At 41.7% G+C, this 19468-nt stretch overlaps 1 protein-coding gene across 2 annotated transcripts in view; it reads left to right on the top strand.

Moving 5' to 3' along the window:
- The window catches only part of col5a1 (procollagen, type V, alpha 1), a 116616-nt gene that overhangs the window by 38279 nt on the left and 58869 nt on the right, over positions 1-19468 (top strand). For both annotated transcript variants that reach the window (XM_077194272.1, XM_077194271.1), the window contains exons 3-4: positions 2610-2823; positions 4388-4550. In XM_077194272.1, the coding sequence (XP_077050387.1) occupies positions 2610-2823; positions 4388-4550 (377 nt within the window). The remainder of the gene's footprint in view (positions 1-2609; positions 2824-4387; positions 4551-19468) is intronic.

The following is a 19468-nucleotide window of genomic DNA, read 5'->3' as shown; positions in this document are numbered from 1 at the left end:
AAGAATTATTCATTCAACCCAAACCTCCATTCCTCACCATCAGCATTAACAAGTGCATGTCCATCAACAAACCGATTATTTTACTTGTACTTATTTATTTACAGAGTATTTTTCTAATTTATTGCGGTGAACACGTGGAAACTGTATCAGTAACAGTGCATACATTAGCTGAGCTCTAGCGTGAATTACTTATGTAACATAAACGTTGGTAAAACAAATCTTGCTCAATGCTTAATCTTTCCTCAAAGTAGTGAGAACGACAGACAATCTGCTTTAATAGACACAGTTTTAGGTAATAGTGGCCCACAGCTGATTAGCAGAAGTATTAATAATGTGAGTTAACCAGTTAGCAGGAGACCAACACAATATACAACTCAAAACTAAGTATCTTGAACACCATATTTCAAGAGTAAGCAGTTTGTGAATCCTGCATTGAACTCTGAGATTTGAGAAGCAGTCATCAGTAAAATAAAGGGAACACAGCAAAAGTTTAGGATTACACTGCTGTTGTATCATGGTAAAGATTAATTTTAACCACTGATTCTCCACATGCTCGTCCTTGGGCAGTGAAAAAAACCCAAAAATGGTTCTTCTATGGCATCACTGCGAAAACCCAGTTTTGGAACCTTCTTTTAAGGGTTGTAATGGTGTGACTTGAGTAGAATGACTCTCAACTGACTGAAGACACACAAAATATCTCCAGACATAAACAAAGGAAAAAAGGATGAGTTAGACATGGAGACGGGCTTCCAGAAAAGCTGACTGAAGTTTTTGAGGCGGGGTTGTAGTAACATGTTCTGTCCAAACCATTAGAAACTTTATGAAGTCCAGAAATGACTCTGAACCAGTGCAGTTGATTAAAGCTTTTCCACACAATGGCATAAACACTCTGAACTCAGAACCAATCATCAGGTGTGTTTACTGCACAGATGTATGGATGCTTTGTCTGTTGGACGACTGGAAAACTCACTTCCTGTCTGGCCAGCCCAGATTTTCCCAGAGGTTTGGCGGCGGGCATCTGTTTGGCACATGTTGTGTGTGTGCGCTTGTCTGTTTTTCTCATTTTAGAAAGAGACTGTTTAATTCCACAATTTTTTCCTTCTCTTTCTTTGTTTTTTGAAGTCTGACTTGACTTAAAGTCTTAAAGGGATAGTTCACCAAAAATGAATATTCTGTCATTGTTTACTTGAAATGAAGTTCCATAAAACTCTCAAGTCTTGTTTGCTGTCAGCTTCAGATTCAAATATGTTATCAGATTTGATGGCAGTGATGACAAATGAGATGCAAGAGCAAATAACATAACATTTTGGTCTTAAATGCAAAATACCATTCGTAGTGTTGGCATCTGGATTTTTTGTTTTTGAAATAAGATATTATTTCATAAGATTATATTCACCAAGACTGCATTTATTTGATCAAAAATAAATTAAAAACACTAATATTATGAAATATTATTACAATTTAAAAGAACTGTTTTCTATTTGAATATATTTTCAAAATGTAATTTATTCCTGTGATCAAAGCTGAATTTTCAGCATCATTACTCCAGTCTTCAGTGTCACATAATCCTTCAGAAATCATTATAATATGCTGATTTGCCGCTCAAGAAACATTTCCCAATATTATCAATATTGATTGAACTGTTGAGCTGCTTCATATTTTTGTGCAAACCATGATCAATTATTTCAGGGTTCTTTACTGAATAGAAAGTAAAAAAAAGCTATATATTTTATATATATTTTATAAAAAAATTGTAAAATTTAAATGACTTAACTGTCAACATTGAAGAATGTTTCTGACCCCAAACTTTCTTCAGAAGAATATAATGCACAAATCATATATTGATGATGCTTGACATCTCTAGTCACCATTCACTTTAATTGTATGGAAAAGAGTCATTTTCTCGCTTTACGTTTCTCACAAGAAAAAAGTGAGATGATGGTGCTTAAACAATGACAGAATTTTCTTCTTCAGTGAGCTGTTGCTTTAAGAATGTTGCTCATATATTTTTCTCTCTGTTTGCACTGGTTATTCTCTCTCTGTTTGTTCTCTCCACCTCTCTCTGCTAGATGAATTAGAGTAATAAAATGTCTCTTAGGGAACAGCTGTTCTCCTCATTACTCTCTCTCTCTCTCTCTCTCTCTCTCTCTCTCTCTCTCTCTCTCTCTCTCTCTCTCTCTCTCTGTCTCTCTCTTTCTCTCTCTCTCCCTCTTTCTCTCTCTCTCTCTCTCTCTCTCTCTCTCTCTCTCTCTCTCTCTCTCTCTCTCTCTCTCTCTCTCTCTCTCTCTCTCTCTCTCTCTCTCTCTCTCTCTCTCTCTCTCTCTCTCTCTTCCCTCCCAGTAGATCCAAGACTCTTATCAGCACAGACATACACACATAGACTGAGACTGTTACAGTTTCCCAATGATGTGCCAAGTTCCCCATGAGATCCAACCGTTTTCCATTCTGCTCTTATCCGTGTCAAACACTTTATCTATGTTACCTGACAGCATCTCTCCGCTCAGAGACATGCTGTAATGCTCTGTCACACACTATCCTTAGTCTTTTGCTCCCAGAAAACCACGCCAAACACATCAAATTTCCAAGAATAACACAGTCTCTCTCTTTAGCGTCCGTATTTCCTGAGGACTTCTCCATCTTGGTGACGATGAGGCCAAAGAAAGGCAGTCAGTCGTTCCTGCTGTCGGTGTATAATGAACAGGGCATCCAGCAGCTCGGTCTGGAAGTGGGACGCTCTCCTGTCTTCCTGTACGAGGATCACCTGGGCAAACCCGGGCCGGAGGACTACCCGCTCTTCAGAGGGGTCAACCTGGCAGACGGAAAGTAAGACACTCGCACAAGATCACCCTTAAGATTTGCAAACCAGTTGTGCATTTCTTTATACAATTCGTACAGACATTATCTGCAAAAGCCTGTTACTTGCTCAAAATCCTTAGTCAGTAAGTATTTATGTCAATGACCAATCATGTCATTGTTCATAAAAAAGATAGTCAAAATGCTTAGTCGTTTTGTCAATATAACAGTGTACTCGGTCAGTATTTTCTGATGTAAACTATACCTACAATTTTGATGACAATAATTGAATATTCACAAAACTGCACCACTTCATCTGTATGACATATATACATTTCAACAGTACGAATTTACACATTACTCTACACTTTTACTATATATATATATATATATATATATATATTATATTCATATATATGGTCCACAATAGTGACCCTTATTTAATCAGAAAACATGTCTACAATCTTCCACCTCTTCCACTGTTTTGTCTCCGTACGCTTCCACCATGTATGCTTACTCCTCTTTTTCTTCACGGCTGTTGACCCTGTTTGTTTCCTTGTTGTTCTTCCATTGTCAGAATTTGTTACACTGTTTTGTTCTCTGTCTATATATGCCCACCAAATATAGCTTCATGAGATGCACCTCTGAGCTATTTTAAAGAACTGGTTGATCATTGGTTGATGATCTTTACCTTCCCCTTACATTTACATTAGTGAATTTCTAAATTCACCTTTGCCATTCATCAATTCAGGAGACATTTACACAAAAATGATCTAACAGAAATGTATAGATAATTTGATTGACAGTTTATGACAACTAGTTTAACCATTTTGTATTTAATGACTTGTGCAAGGAAATAATGCCTAAATGTTTTGAGGGGTAAGACTATTCAACAGAAAACCAGTATAATATATTTTGATCAACATGACATACAAAATACAATTATACATTATCAATTGCATGAATGTACCAAATCATTTTCAATTTGTTCAAAATAATGAGAAATGATGTGCACAAGTGACTAGATAATGTGGAGGTTGAACAAGTAGTTTTGAGAATTTCAGTTGTGGTCTGAGAAATACACTAAAGCGACTGAGAAAAACTGTAAACATGAAATGATGTGAATTTTTTTACCATTATGTGACAGGTTTTCTAGACACTGGAAACTTCAGGGCCAGTTACGTAACGTCTGGTTATGATTCAGTGGGTTTGGTTTTCATTATTAGCTTTGATGTATAACATATGTAATCTGTCACACTGGTGTGAAGCCAACACCTGCACAGGTGAGCACACACAGGTGTAACATCCTATATAACCACATAAACACTGAAAAATCACACATATACATGTATATATTATGGAAAACTTTGGGTGGATTGTTAGACAGGCAGATAGATAGATATATATATAGATAGATAGACAGACAGACATATAGACAGAAAGACAGATAGACAGATAGATAGAGAGAGACAGACAGATGGATGGCTAGATAGATAGATAGATAGATAGATAGATAGATAGATAGATAGATAGATGAATGGATGACAGAGATCCCTCTATAACCCTCAGTTGTGTGTGTGTGTGTGTTACTCAGGTGGCACCGTGTGGCAATCAGCGTTCACAAACAGACTATCACTCTGATTTTGGATTGTAAGAAAAAGGTGACACGGACGCTATCCAGAAGCCCTCACCCCATCATCGACACAAAAGGCATCGTGGTCTTCGGGACGCGTATCCTGGATGAGGAGGTGTTTGAGGTAAGGAGGAACTATAGAAGCTTTTTTCTTAATCTATTAAAACTGTCAGATATGTCCCAATTAGGTATCCGCTTTGTGTCTGATGTTTTTCCATTAATAAAAATTAGCTGATGTAGATATTGAGTAAAAATCTGAGAAGCGTGAGACTCCAGTGAGCTTTGTTTTTTTTTTTTGGTCTTGTTGTTCAGTGTGTTCATGGTCTTTAGCAGGGGTCTGTGGATGTGTGTCTGTGGTCTTCACTGAGCGTTGAAGTATTTCAGCATCTCTCTGCGACTGTCAACTGGAGACGTGAGACAGGAACGTGGTTGTGTTTGTTTAGCACCTAGTTGTGGTTATGTACTGCTAATGTAAGATTGTACGTTAACCCTGTGCCACAAGGGTTTATAGACTGTCCTGTGTGCATGTGTGTGTGTTTGTAATGGTCAGGTCAACCGTACAAGTTAAAAAATAAGTAGTACATTTAAAGTGTGGCTGTGCATGTATTTTTGGTCAGACTGAATTGCTCAATGATGATGACATATCATATGCATACTTTTTTTGTAGTATGTCCCCTAAAGGGGCATGGTGAAGTAAAAAAAAAAAAAAGATATGGAATGAAAAAAATATTTCAATGCTTTTGTATGCTCACAAAACTTTTGCATTCCCCTGAGAAACTTTGCATTCATTTGCAAGACTTTTGTGTCAGAAATAATATGAGATGGGAGAAAAGAACGTAAAAAGTTTTGCAAGAAAACGTGAAAGTTTTGTGTGTGAATGCATAGTTTCTGGGGGAATGCAAAAGATTTGCGAGAGAATGCAAAAGTTTTGCGAGAAAACACAAATGTATTAGGAGGGAATGCAACATTTCTAGGGGGAACGCAAATGTTTTGCGAGAGAACATGTTTTGCGGGAAAACGCAAATGTTTTGCGAACAAACGCAACGTTTCTTGGGGAACACAATAGTTCTCTTACGAGAGTATCTCTCGTACTGCGAAATATCTTACGCTATGGGAAAAACCTCTTTTCCACGAGATATTGAAGCCAAAAATTATCCTTAATTTTGAATTAATGTAAAACGCTCTGCAGCAGCATGCAGGCATAGGCAAGACGGCTTGCGCGCCTATTAGCTGCCCTGCGGCAACAGCAGCAGCCTATCGAGAGTGGCCCTGCGTGACACATATCCAATGGGGGCATTTCGCGCCCTCTTCGTCACGTCCCGCCGGAAAGGGCGTGGTCTCGCCCTATAAATATAGCTCGATTAGGCTGGTACACTGATTTTCATCTCTTCAGCGAAGCATCACGCATCGCTGGATCAGGAGTCAGAAGCCACGCCGTCTGAGAAAAAGCACACAGCGGGACGAGCCTTTGAGTCGGAAGTCGCTGGCATCGCCGCCTTTAGCCGCCGTACCTGCTACGCTTTCCGGCGTCATATCCTTTTCAAGTGTGTGTGTGTGTTCGCCGCTGCGACACACATTTTTTCACTGTCTCTCCCTCTCTCATAAAAGAGCTGCGTCTTTTTCAAGATGCATAGATCCTGCGGTTCGTGCCGAGTCACGCTCAGTGAAGAGGATCGCCATGTCATCTGCGTTTCCTGGCTGGGTGAGGATCATGTGGCTCTCGCTCTCGTCGACGGCGGATGCCCTCACTGTGAGCTACTGCCGATGGTGACTATGAGGACTCGCCTGGCATCATTCTCAGAGCCTGCACTTCAACCCGCTGTAGCGCCGCGCCGTAAGAAGCGTCGTGCCCAGCGCGGCCCCGAGCCTTCTCCTGCCCGCCAAAGCTCGCCGGTTCGCCTGCCAGCTTTGCCGGCATCGCTCGAGTCCCTCCCCGATGGACAGCGGCCGCCGTCCGCCGCCGCTTCCGCCATTGAGGTCGACGAAACAGCCGAAGGCCTGTTCTATCCTGGCGTCGGATAATGAGGATTGGGCGAGCTCTGTGGACCTCCCCTCTGCTATCCGCGAGCCTTCTGGGAAACGAGCCGGCATTGAATCGGAGCTGATGCGTCTGCTCTCGCAAGCCGTCGACAACCTCGGCCTCAACTGGGAGGCGCCCGGTCAGCCTGCGCGCAACCGACTGGACGGATGCTTCCACAAGAAGGACCACGCGCCGTCACAATCCAGGCCCGCGCCTTTTCTTCCTGAGCTTCACGAAGAAGTCGCGAGGTCCTGGGTCGCGCCCCTCTCGGCCAGGGTGCGTACCTCTGTCTCGGCTGCATTCTCCACTCTGGACGGTGCAAAAGACAAAGGATACCTTTCTCTTCCCCCAGTGGAAGCAGCGGTAGCCTCCCATCTCTGCCCGCCCTCTGCTGGACGGCGAGCGCAGACGGCTCTACCATCTAAAACCTGCCGATTGACGTCAGCCATGCACGGTCGCGCATACGCCGCCGCTGGGCAAGCCGCGTCAGCACTACACACGATGGCCATCTTACAGATCTTCCAGGCCGACCTTCTCCGAAAAATGGACGAGGAAGGCGATGGGTCGATCAGCATTGCGGATTTGTGGAGCGCTACAGACCTGGCTCTACGCGCTAAAAAATCAGCTGCACAGGCCATTGGGCGGAACATGGCCTCTCTCACCGTGGCTGAGAGACATCTGTGGTTGACGCTGTCTGAAATGACTGAAGCGTGGCGCTCTGTATTCCTCGACGCGCCCATTTCGTCAGCTGGCCTCTTCGGATCTGCCATCAAAGATTTCGCGGACAGATTCCAAGAGGTTCAAAAGACATCGCAGGCGATGAAGCACTTCCTTCCGAAGCGCTCTAGTTCCGCAGCAGGTCGCTCTAAACAGCCGTCTGCCCGGAGCTCCCAGCCGCAACCTGCACCACCCGCCGCCGCCGCTTCTCAACGCCGCCGCCACCCCAAAAGTCGTTTTTACGGCTACCCAGATAAATCCAATAAAGAGTGTATTTTCTGGTGTTCCGGCCATGGCCGATGGTGTTATGAGTGTTGCAAGAATGCCCACGTCTCAGTGCCCATTCCCACACGCAGACACAGCCCGCCACAATACAGGGCTAGCACAAATAAAATCGACTCATGTTGATTGTGCAATAAATGTAGTGTACGTGCCCACGACACAGTGCCCACAAACACTACACGAAGCATGTCCCACGGTTTCTGTAAAAACGAAACCAACACATTTTCAGTCGGCGCGGGCCGACAGTGTTCTCAGTGCAGTGAGTTTGCCCGCTATCCCGCGCCCACATTCCCTCACAGACATGCCGAACCCCACGGGGCTCGTCCCGCTCGCCTTCTCTCCACAACCTGTCAGAGAGAAGCCGAGCGCGGTCGGGCTGCCCGCTGTGGTCAGCCCTCCCCCCGCCTCGCACACTGCAAACACAGTGTCTATTTCTCAGCACACCGGAGCTCTCCGGCCGCCACTATGCCGCGGCCAGAGCCAAGATCTCATTCTACCTCTAGCCTTTCACCCAGATGCGTGAGCAAAGCTTACCGGGGTATCGAAGTGGGTGCTGAATATTATAAAAAGCTATTCGCTGCAGTTCACTCGAAGCCCCCGCTATTGCGCAGTGCGAGTCGAAACGACGGTAAAAAACGAAGTATCTCATCTACTTCGAGCCGAGATAGCGAAATTACTGAGCAAAGGGGCTATTGAACCTTTATCTCAGGCTCAGAGTGAAGGGGGGCTATACAGCAGGTATTTTCTGGTACCGAAAAGAGATGGGGGTCTCAGACCCATTCTAGATTTGCGACAGCTGAACAAAGCGCTCACGAAGCGCCAGTTCAGAATGAATACAACCAGGTAAATCCTTGCGCAAGTTCGCCAGGAGGACTGGTTTATGTCAATAGATCTGAAAGACGCCTATTTCCAAATACAAGAGATTCTTGAGATTCGCCTTCGAGGGCCAGGCATACCAATACAAAGTCCTGCCGTTCGGCCTGTCCCTGGCACCCCGTACATTTACGAAGTGCATGGACGCGGCTCTCGCACCCCTGAGACTCCAGGGCATGCGAATTTTTAACTACTTGGACCATGACAGCGCGTCTGTCGCCAGAGTGCGAACTGGACATTCAGCACGCCGTGAAATCCTTCCGCCACGGCTCGATAGTCCAGCTCAAAAGGTTTCAGAAAATGCTGAGCCTCATGGTCTCAGCAGCTTGAGTGCTCCAGCTGGGTCTGCTTCGCATGCGCCCACTGCAGCTGTGGCTGAAAGCACGAGGTCCGCCCAGGGCATAGACCGCTGATCGGTTTCGCCTCCGGGTCGATCTGAAATGCGTTTCAGCTTTGGAATCTTGGAAGATAACCGGCTGGTATCAGTCAGGTGTGAGTCTGGGGACTCCCTCGAGTGTGAAGGTGGTGTCCACGGACGCCTCCACCTCGGGATGGGGAGCGCTGCTCGAGGGCAGACCGTTCTTTGGCCAGAGGTCAGAACGGGAAAAGCTCCTACACATAAACTGTCTGGAGATGATGGCAGTCGACAACGAGCTACGGCGCTTCTGTCCCCAGATAGAGGGTCACCACGTCTTGGTCCGGTCGGACAACATGTCAGTGGTGGCATACATAAATCGCCAGGGCGGCATCAAGTCCCGAAACCTTTACAGGCTAACGGAACGCCTCCTGGTCTGGGCTCTGCACAACCTGCTTTCACTGAAAGCGGCGCATGTGCCTGGTTACCTGAATCTGGGACCAGACAGATTGTCCAGAGACAATGTCCCATCAGGGGAATGGTCGCTGCACCCGCTGCCGATCCAACTGCTGTGGGAGACAATCGGCAGAGCGCAGGTGGACCTGTTCGCGTCCCACGAGAACGCTCACTGTCCAAAATATTTCTCCAAGAGCAAGGACGTGCTGGCCCACGTCTGGCCCCGCTGTCCCCTCTATGCTTTTCCCCCCGTCTCGCTCCTGCCTCAAGTGCTAGAACGAATCAGGGAAAATGGATGCCCAGTGCTGTTTGTGGCTCCGCTCTGGACAAACCAGACTTGGTTCCCAGTCGTGATGCGGCTGACCAGCACTGCCCCGTGGCCAATACCGTTGAGGAAAGACCTCCTCTCTCAGGCCAAGGGCTCAATTTGGCATCCTCGCCCGCAACTATGGTCCCTTCATGCATGGGCCATCAACGGGTACCCGCTAACCTCCCGGAGGGAGTGTTAAACACGATCATACAGGCGAGGGCCCCGTCTACTAGACGGCTCTATTCCTCGAAATGGTCTGTGTTCTCTGCCTGGTGTCAAGCTCAGGGCTTTTCACCCGTAGACTGCGGGGTCACGGAAGTACTCTCCTTCCTCCAAGAGCTGCTGGATAAGGGCAGGACCCCATCCACGCTCAAAGTGTACGTGGCGGCCATTGCAACGTTTACAAAACCTGTGTCTGGCCAGTCACTGGGGAGAAACGACCTATTCGTGCGATTCCTCAAGGGAGCGCGGAGGCTGAACCCTCCCAGACCTCCTTCAGTCCCGGTGTGGGACCTTTCTACGGTTTTGGAAGCCATGAAAGGTGCCCCGTTCGAGCCAATCCATTTGTCAGACATGAAGCATCTGTCTTTCAAAACGGTGTTTCTTTTGGTTCAGTGAAGCGCATAGGGGACTTACAAGCGCTTTCAGTAAGCGCGTTATGTATGGAGTTTGGGCCTAATGACTCAAAAGTCATACTCAAACCAAGGCACGGGTACGTGCCCAAATCTCTCAACACACCGTTCACCGTTACACCTGTCAGGGCACTGAGAGCTTATGTGTCCCGACGTCTGTCTTCAGACAGACCGAGCAGCTCTTCGTTTTGTTTGGCGGAAGGTCCAAGGGACTGGCCGCATCAAAACAGAGCCTATCCAGATGGATAATCGATGCCATAGCACTGGCTTACACTACTAAGGGCCTGCAGTGTCCTTTGGGTGTCAGAGCGCACTCCTTGAGAGGCGTGGCCTCGTCGTGGGCGTGGTATAGTGGGGTTACCCTGCAAAATATCAGTACGGCCGCGGGCTGGGCCTCGCCGTCTACATTTATAAGGTTTTATAACCTAGAGGTTCCCGCATTACAGGCCAAGCTTCTGTCGGTATAGAATTCAGTGCTATCTGCCCTGCTGTGCCGCCCCAGATGCTGAGTTTTGCTTGTGCATCGCTCACTGAGCGATAAAACAGCTCCATGCGTGGTGAATAACCCGTACTAGTGCCCAGTTCAGGCTGAACACGTTCACCCTGTCTGTGTGAAACGTTGTTAACATAACTAGCTCCTGTAGGATGCTATTTCGTGGGGAATGATGCTTGCAGCCTCTCTTCTCCGACTCTCTGTGAATCTATGGTGATTATGCACTATATGAGCCCCAGGCTACTACCCTTGGGACTTTGGTGTCGGATCCCAGTATGCACGGCGTTTTGCATTGTGTTCCCCATAGCGTAAGATATTACGCAGTACGAGAGATACTCTCGTAACAGAACGTACTCGGTTACTAACGTAACCTCGGTTCTCTCTAGAGAGGGAACGAGAACTGCGTATCTTGCCGTGCATACACAGCTCTGGTTCGCTTTGGCGATGAAAACCAGTGTACCAGCCTAATCGAGCTATATTTATAGGGCGAGACCAAGCCCTTTATGGAGGGACGTGACGAAGTGGGCGCGAAATGCCCCCATTGGATATGTCACGCAGGGCCAGTCTCGATAGGTTGCTGCTGTTGCCGCAGGGCAGCCAATAGGCACGCAAGCCGTCTTGCCTATGTCTGCATGCTGCTGCACAGCGTTTTACATTAATTCAAAATTAAGGATAATTTTTGGCTTCAATATCTCGTGGAAAAGAGGTTTTCCCCATAGCGTAAGATATTACGCAGTACTCGTTCCCTCTCAAGAGAGAACCGAGGTTACGTTAGTAACCGAGTACGTTTTGTAAGACAACAGTAAGAAGTTATATTTTTTAACAAATTTTCTTGCTTCCAAATGCAAGTTTTGTGAACGTGAAAGCATTGACATTTTTTTTCCACTCCCGTAGTATGTGAACTTTGAACAGTATGCATATTTTCTGTACACATAGATTGAATTACCTAGAAATCAAACTACATTTGCCAAAAGTACAAATGCAATGTGCATTTCCAATGTGGCGAATGAACCGGAAGCGATGTCAACACTGGGATTAGACAGCCAAAAGTTGCTATGTCTTATTGGAACATGTACAAATCTAAAACACCTTAGCAACTGCATAGCAACATTCTAATTACCACTTTAGCCGCGGCATAGCAGCACCCTGGCATTGTGGCATAGATTTTGCACGGAAAAGCACAGCTCACATTTTCTTTAGAAAATGTAAAAATTTAATTCAGTGTGTCTTGAGATTGTGGGATTGGAACAGTCCATGAGTGGATGTGAGTCATTCAGAAGGACTGTAGGTAATGTTAGTGTTCATCCCGAGGGCTTTGACCGCAGACACACAGAGTTCGTGGAATGCTGATGTGTCTTTAAGGTTTGGTCTACCTTTCTGTTTGAAGTTGAAGTGTTTGGAGAAAATGCAAAGAGCCGTGTGTTTTTTTTCCACAGAGCGAGACACCGAATCACCACAGAACCTTAACCAAACCCCTGCCCTATACACACATCGAAAACATATTTCATTTCAGAGTCTGCACATGTAATTCAAGTCCCTTAAATGCTGACATATTTCACTGTGGACCTCTAAGATAAACAGAGAGAGAGAAGAGACGAAAGACAGAGAGGAATAATTGTGAATCTGAAAATCATTGAAGAAAAAGCGTACACTAGATGGTGTGTTATTTTCATGAAGCAGGTCTATTAAGAAATACGGTTTAAATTAAGGTTTAAGTACTTACATTTCTATGGTTGATTCTTAATCTTTTTTATAGAAAATATGAAGACATCACACAGAGACCAGTTTGATTCAAATGCACCCAATTTTGTTTATTATTTTAATCTACCACTATCTTAACATCAAACTCTTGACATGGAATCAGTTATATTTCAGAGATTATGACTTGATGGCTCTCGCTTATTTAAATAAGTGATGTTGCAACTGCATACTAAAATACAATATTTATGTGTTTTATGTTTTTTTTTTTGCTTATTATTTTATGCTGTCTTCATGTTAATCATCAAACTATGTTGAAATCAGTTGTGAGTCGAGTATCTTATGTGCATGACTACAAATATATTGTTTGAATAGTGAGAAGCTGCCTAGGTAGAGTGTTACAAATCAGTCACTTATACATTTCTATTTTGTTTAGAATATTGCTTTAGAAAGTACGCACATATGTATAGACAGCAGACAGCAAGGCAGATGTTTATCTTCAATCTCCTGTAGCATCACACTGATATCAGTTTTAGGCTTGTATCAGATGGAAAAGTTTGCTTCATAACAGTACATAAATATCTCACACACACAGAGACAAAGGTGATGTTTTTGTGGAAAGTTCTGGTCAGGATGATGAGTTTGAGGCTCATGTCTCATGACATCATTGAGGGGGTTTCCACAGCACATGTACAGGTCAGCAGAAGTGTGTGTGTGTGGGTTTGTGTGTGTGTGTGTGTGTGTGTCTGTGTGGTTCAGGTAAACCCACAAAGATGGAAATATCCAAAATCCTTGTCCTTGTGGAGACATTTTTTGGTCCCCATGAGGAAAAAAGCTTATAAATCAAAAGAAGTGATGTTTTATTGAAAATGTAAAAATGCAAGAAGTTTAATATGATGTGTGTGTTTAAGGGTAGGTTCAGGGTTAGGGTATAGAATATACAGTTTGTACAGTAAAAAAATCCATTGCATTTATACATTTCTGAGTGGAGCAAAATATTGAGTAAATAAAATAGGTGGGACCTCATATTATGCATCAGTATTTGATTGGCTGAACCACGTTAGGCTGTGATATGATTGGTTATTATTTTTTCTATATACAGTACTGTTGTTCAAAAGTTTGTGTTCAGTACGTTCTTTTTTAAAAGAAATTAATGCTTTTATTCAGCAAGAATGCATTAAATTGATCAAATGTGAAAGTAAAGACTTAAATTGTTACAAAAAAAAATCTATTTCAAATAAACATGGTTCTTTTGCACTTTCTATTTATCAAAAAATAAAAATAATAATTATCAAAGTGTCCACAAAAAGCAGCACAACTGTTTTCAGCTTTAATAATAATAATAATAATAATAATAATAATAATAATAAATGTTTCTTGAGCAGTAAATCAGCAATTTTAAAATGATTTCTGAAGGATCATGTGACTCTGAAGACTGTGTAATGATGCTTCCAATTGGTTTTGTTTAAATTAGGCATAGGGCATTTAAATATGCCATATGTAAATAGAATGAATAAACTTTCCCTGCACGAATGAGCAAGAACATTTAAGGACCTGTTTACACCTGGTATCAAGATCCAATTTGGTCGATCGGATCACAAGTAGACAACGGAGACACATTCCCGTTTACACCTGGGGTTTTAATCCGTCTCTTTTGTGCACTTTCAACCACTTTTTTCCTGATTTCTATGAGGGGAGGGTCTATTGGACGTAAATGTATGGGCTTTTTCAGATCTTTTGATCTAATGGACAAAATAAGCTCACGCAATTTACATATGAATTGTACACAATTGTGATCCGTTCGACCAAAACGCATCTTAATACCAAATCCCGCCCATTAAATCCGACTGACAACTATATATGGGCATCATATTATGACATGAATGCGAATGAAAAAGAAAAATTTCTCAGATGCAGAAATTGAAGTTTTATTATCAGAAGTTCATTCAAAACGGCACAGGTGTCAACAGGGCCTGAGATACATTAGAACATTTGGTTCAGTAGTTAATCCAGCATTTATTAGCAAGCTGATCCTAAAAAGCCAAGAATCTTTTGCTTTTGGGCCGGAGATGCCATCATAATCATATGGAGGAGTGAAAGTGGAGGTGAGTGATGGGGAATGGGAGAAATGAAGTAGCCAAACTTGATGGAGGGTTGGTGGACAAAAATGCAGTGGTAGACATGCCTGTTGCTTTTGGCAAAGATCTTAAAGGTCTCCAGACACTGCCACTGTGTGTGTGTTCACGTCATTGGATGGTTTGGTTTCTGTGTTTTTTTTTTTCTTTCTCTTGAGAATGGGCAGACGCTGCCTGGATGTGTGTGTGGACACCGTCACACGTGTGCATGTGGTGATTGTGGTCTCGAGTTCACCCAGATATTTAGTCGTTTTTGTGGTGAGTTTCATGCTGCTTCATTAAAATCTTTTTGCAATCTCTCCCACTGCGAGAGCCCATATTCTAATGCAGATCACATGAGGTCTGTTTCCCGTGTCTTGGCCTGAAGAGGTCATAAGCAGCTGCGATGATGTCATTTTTAAACAAACCTAATAAGTATAAGACCTCAAAAGCCTTAAATCTCCTGTTAAACCAGACAGAGTGTGTATGTATGGATTTAACACAACCTGTCAAGAAGGTGTCTGAGCCATTTAACTCCAAAATCAGTACAATTAACCAGTTTTTTGAACACCAAGATGTTTTCAATTGTGTACAATTAAACACATTTCCGAGAGCAAATTTTGCATCTCATTTGGAAACCAAGGTCCCAGAGTCTGGAGGAAGAACGGAGAGCCACACAATCCAAGATGCTTGAAGTCCAGTGTGAAGTTTCCACAGTCTGTGTTGGTTTGGGGAGCCATGTCATCGGCTGGAGTTGGTCCACTGTGCTGTCCACTCAACGCAGCCGTCTACCAGGACATGTTCAGAGCACTTCCTGCTTCCTTCAGCAGACAAGCTTTATGGAGATCCTGACTTCATTTTCCAGCAGGATTTGCACCTGCCCACACTGCCAAAAGAACCAAAACCTGGTGCAATGACCATGGTATTCCTGTGTAATTACCGTGTGATTTCATGTAATTTTCATGTAATATTCTAATTTTCTGGGATTTTGATTTGTGGGTTTCATAAGCTGTAAGCCATAATCATCAAAATTATAACAAATACATGCTTGAAATATCTCACTTTGCATGTAATGAGTCTATATAATATATTAGTTTCACCTGTTAAGTTGAATTCTTGAAATAAATCAACTTTTTGATGATATTCTAATTATATGACCAGCACATGTATATATATATATATATATGTATATATATATATATGTGTGTATATATGTGTATATATATATATATATATATATATATATATATATATATATATTATAATGATAAATATATCATATATAATTATATTATAAATTATATAATATTATTAAATTAATAAATTATAAATTAATAATTAAATTATAATTTATTTATATATATGTATGAGAATTATAATATATAATACATATATAATAAAATAATGATAAATAATATATCACACAGACGTGTGTGTGTAAGTGTCTGTGTCTGTGTCTGTGTGTGTGTGTGTGTGTGTGTGTGTGTGTGTGTGTGTGTGTGTGTGTGTGTGTGTGTGTGTGTGTGTGTGTGTGTGTGTGTGTGTATGAATATATGGACCATAAAGAACCATTTGGGAGGAAATATGACTCGGACATGTTTTCATGTGATTCACCCAATGCGTTTGTGTGTGTAAGCATGTTGCATGTCTGTTGAAATGAAATATTGCAGGACAGAACAAGGAATCGAGATGTTTTCAAGTACTGATGGGAACGTGTTGTACTCTGGGCTCCCTACCAGAAAAGTTTGGGACCGTTCCTCAATTTTTGCCTATTTGCAGTAGTGCCGTCTATCGCCCCCTTCTGTTGACTGCATCCCTGTGACACTCATTTTTTGGAAAAGTTGTGGCGTTTTGAAGCGTTTAAACCCGTGTGTGTGAGAGTGTGTTTTGGCTGCGTACGTCGCCACAGGCAGATGCTGAAACTCTTAGCTCGGCCTCCAGAGAGAGATGTGGGGAGTTTTGGCAAAAAAGGCGCTCGTATTTCAAAGTTGCTGACAATGCAATGTCTATTATTCTCTCTCTCTGTCCCACATTAATGTGATAAACTTCTCTCAGACACACAGAAATCCTAGAATAGATCAGTTGTCTCTGTACACCTCTGTGTATCTCTCGCTCTTCCTCTGTTTCTGCTTTTCTCTGGCCTGTTATTCTGCTCTTCTCCTTTCATGCGGTGCAAACAGAAATATTATATGTTAAAATCTGCAGTGATGCAGAAAGTGCAAGGGGTTATTTTACAGACCTAAACCTGATTTATTCCGGTTTAAAATATTCACACGACAGAGAAAGGAGTATTATTTCAGTTTGTGCTATTGTTAGCTTATTAGCAGCGGAGAATGACTGTGATTAATCATAGATTCAAGGGAAATCTATGTAATGTAATTTGCTTTGCATAAGAGTGTCTGTTAAAATTACAGCTCACTAATCTACTGTGATTATATTTAGTTCACAGTAGTTTTGTCTTTGTGTGTTTTGGGCCAGTTAAAAATGTTTGAAGTGTGTGTGGATTTAGGAAACTCTGGATTTTGAATCTGGTGTCAGGTCCAAACACATGTTTACACTGGCAAACAATCCAGAGCAACAGCCAACGAGAAATGACTACAGGCATTGTTCCTACAATAAAGCCTTCTGAAAAAGTCACGAGTGACAAATAGAACAAAAACAGGGAATGAAACCAGGGAAGACACTGATGCTACACTGTTTGGAGAAATTGCTAATGCAAATGTAATGTTCAGAAGTTCGGGGGTGGTGAAATTATTTGATTATACCGTTAAACTGTAATATTGTGAAATATTATTATAATTTAAAAGAGCTGTTTTCTATTTATTTTAAAATTCCCTCTAATGGAAAAGGTGAATTTACTCTTCAGTGTCACATGATCCTTCAGAAATCATTCTAATATGCTGATTTGCTGCTCAAGAAAATTTCTGATTACAGTATTTTCAATGTTGAAAACGGAAATAGAAATTTCAAAAGAATAGCATTCATTTGAAATAACATTATAATTGTCTTTACTGTCACTTTGAATCAATTTAATTCAACCTTGCTGCACAAAAGGATTAATTTAGAAAATCTCAAGCTTTTAGTGAATGTGAACGGCATGCTAATAATATAAGGATATCAATTAATTAAATAAATGAGTGATTTAATGAAAGTGATTTTTCCTCCGTAGCCCATCCGTCTCACTGAAATAATTACTTTTATTTTGTTTAATTAAAATGTGATTTTCTCATACACAGAGTGAAAAATGTAATGCTCCAGGCCACATTTGTTTAATTAAAATAATCATGCCTTCAGTATTTCCCATGTTAAATTATATGACTCCTAAGTAAACATAACGGTAGTTGTTGTTACTAATGTATTTTGCTTAAAGTAAAACTTGTCAAATTTCTCTGAGAATTATTTTTTTTTACCCATAATTCTCTCTGTTATGCAATGTGTCCTCTAGAACGCTGTGTTTAGCTGTTTTCACAGCTCTTGAGTTTAGTGTGCCGATTCTTTCTGTCACAGCCAAATCTCCAGACAGCCCAGAGAGCCTTCTGCGTCTCTCTCTCTCTCTCTCTCTCTCTCTCTCTCTCTCTCTCTCTCTCTCTCTCTCTCTCTCTCTCTCTCTCTCTCTCTCTCTCTCGCTCGCTCGCTCTGTCTTGTTTTCCCATGATGATTTAAATCTTCTCCATTAGGTAATGTGTGTGTATGTGTGTGTGTGTGTGTGTGTGTGCTCTAGTCTCTTCATGTTTGACTCTAAACTCATGTCAGTTCCAGACATTTATCTTCCCGAGTTCACACTCACTTTGCCCACATTTTCTCCGCCTGCTTGTACAAGTTTCCTTGGATTGCTGTGGGAAAAATGTGTATTTGTGCTTGTATAACAAGGAAAGTCACCGATTAGACTGATATGACTGCTATAATAAATCAGTGTGGTAATTCCTGCAAAATTGGGTTTTAAAGAAGTTTCACTTAATTTATTTAGTTAACCATGCACATGGACTTTAACTCTCAAAACAAACAGTAAGGAAGAAAAATGGGTCAAACTAAATTATAACTAATTAAAACAATTATAAGATCATCAATTGAAAAATCACTGACTATAACAGAAACAATGGTGTTATAAACATTATCTAATAACAAGAATTAACAAACTGACACAGCAGTGCATCATGGGAAATCAAGCTGATGTCCCAATATTTTAATATTTTTTATTATTGAATTAAAATAACATTTATTATAATTAAGCCCATTTGTTAATGTTTATTTTTTATTACATGTTGTCATAAAAACATCATGTGTCATGTTACAAAACACTGACTGATTCAAACCGTTAACTTGTGAGTTTGTGAGTCTTTTTGACTGATTCAAGGGTCATTTGTTTGTGAGTCAAGTCAGTTTTTATACATAGCGCTGTATACAATACAGATTGATTCAATGCAGCTTCACGTTAATAAACAGAAAAATAACAGTGTTACAGTTCTAAAAATCCATCAATTATTAGTGTGTGTGTGTGTTAACAGTTTCATCTGCATTCGCCCAAATAATTACAAATCAGTCTGAGCAGTTACTGAATTAGTTTAATAATAATAATAATAATGTATAATTATTTATGTAAGTATTATGTAATAATAATTAACTACATGTACTAACTACAGGGTTAAGTTTAGGAATGGGGTTTGGTTTAGGGTTAGCTACATGTATTATGCATAATCTATAGTTATTACTACAGTAACTACATGTAACGTGTAACAAGGACACTGTAAAATAAAGTGTTAGCATATGTACTGTATATTATTGTTAAAGTTATTATCAACTGATCTTTTAAGCATTTATTTGTATGTAGAGTCCAAATAATTCACATTTCTTAGTAAATGAATGAATTAGCCCTGTATGCTGTATAAAATATAATTTGCCCTGCACTTCAGTGTCCACATCCTTATTTTAACTTGAGTCAGTTTAGATTTGGCAGTCACTGTGGTCTATAGGGAGTAAAAGTGTGTTTCTCTCTGCTGGTCCACCGCCTCATGTTTCCTTTTACATTCCCTAGATCAAGTATAAAGATATGTCAGTCCTCTATATTAGTTTTGTGTTCTCTTCAGAAGTTGTA

The sequence above is a fragment of the Siphateles boraxobius genome, unplaced genomic scaffold (genome assembly GCF_051911475.1).
Source record: "Siphateles boraxobius isolate OS27281-9 unplaced genomic scaffold, OSU_SipBor_1 11, whole genome shotgun sequence".
In the NCBI taxonomy this organism is placed as follows: Eukaryota; Metazoa; Chordata; class Actinopteri; order Cypriniformes; family Leuciscidae; genus Siphateles; species Siphateles boraxobius.
The sequence above is the reverse complement of the archived record's forward strand: the minus strand, read 5'-3'. Positions and strand labels throughout refer to the sequence as shown.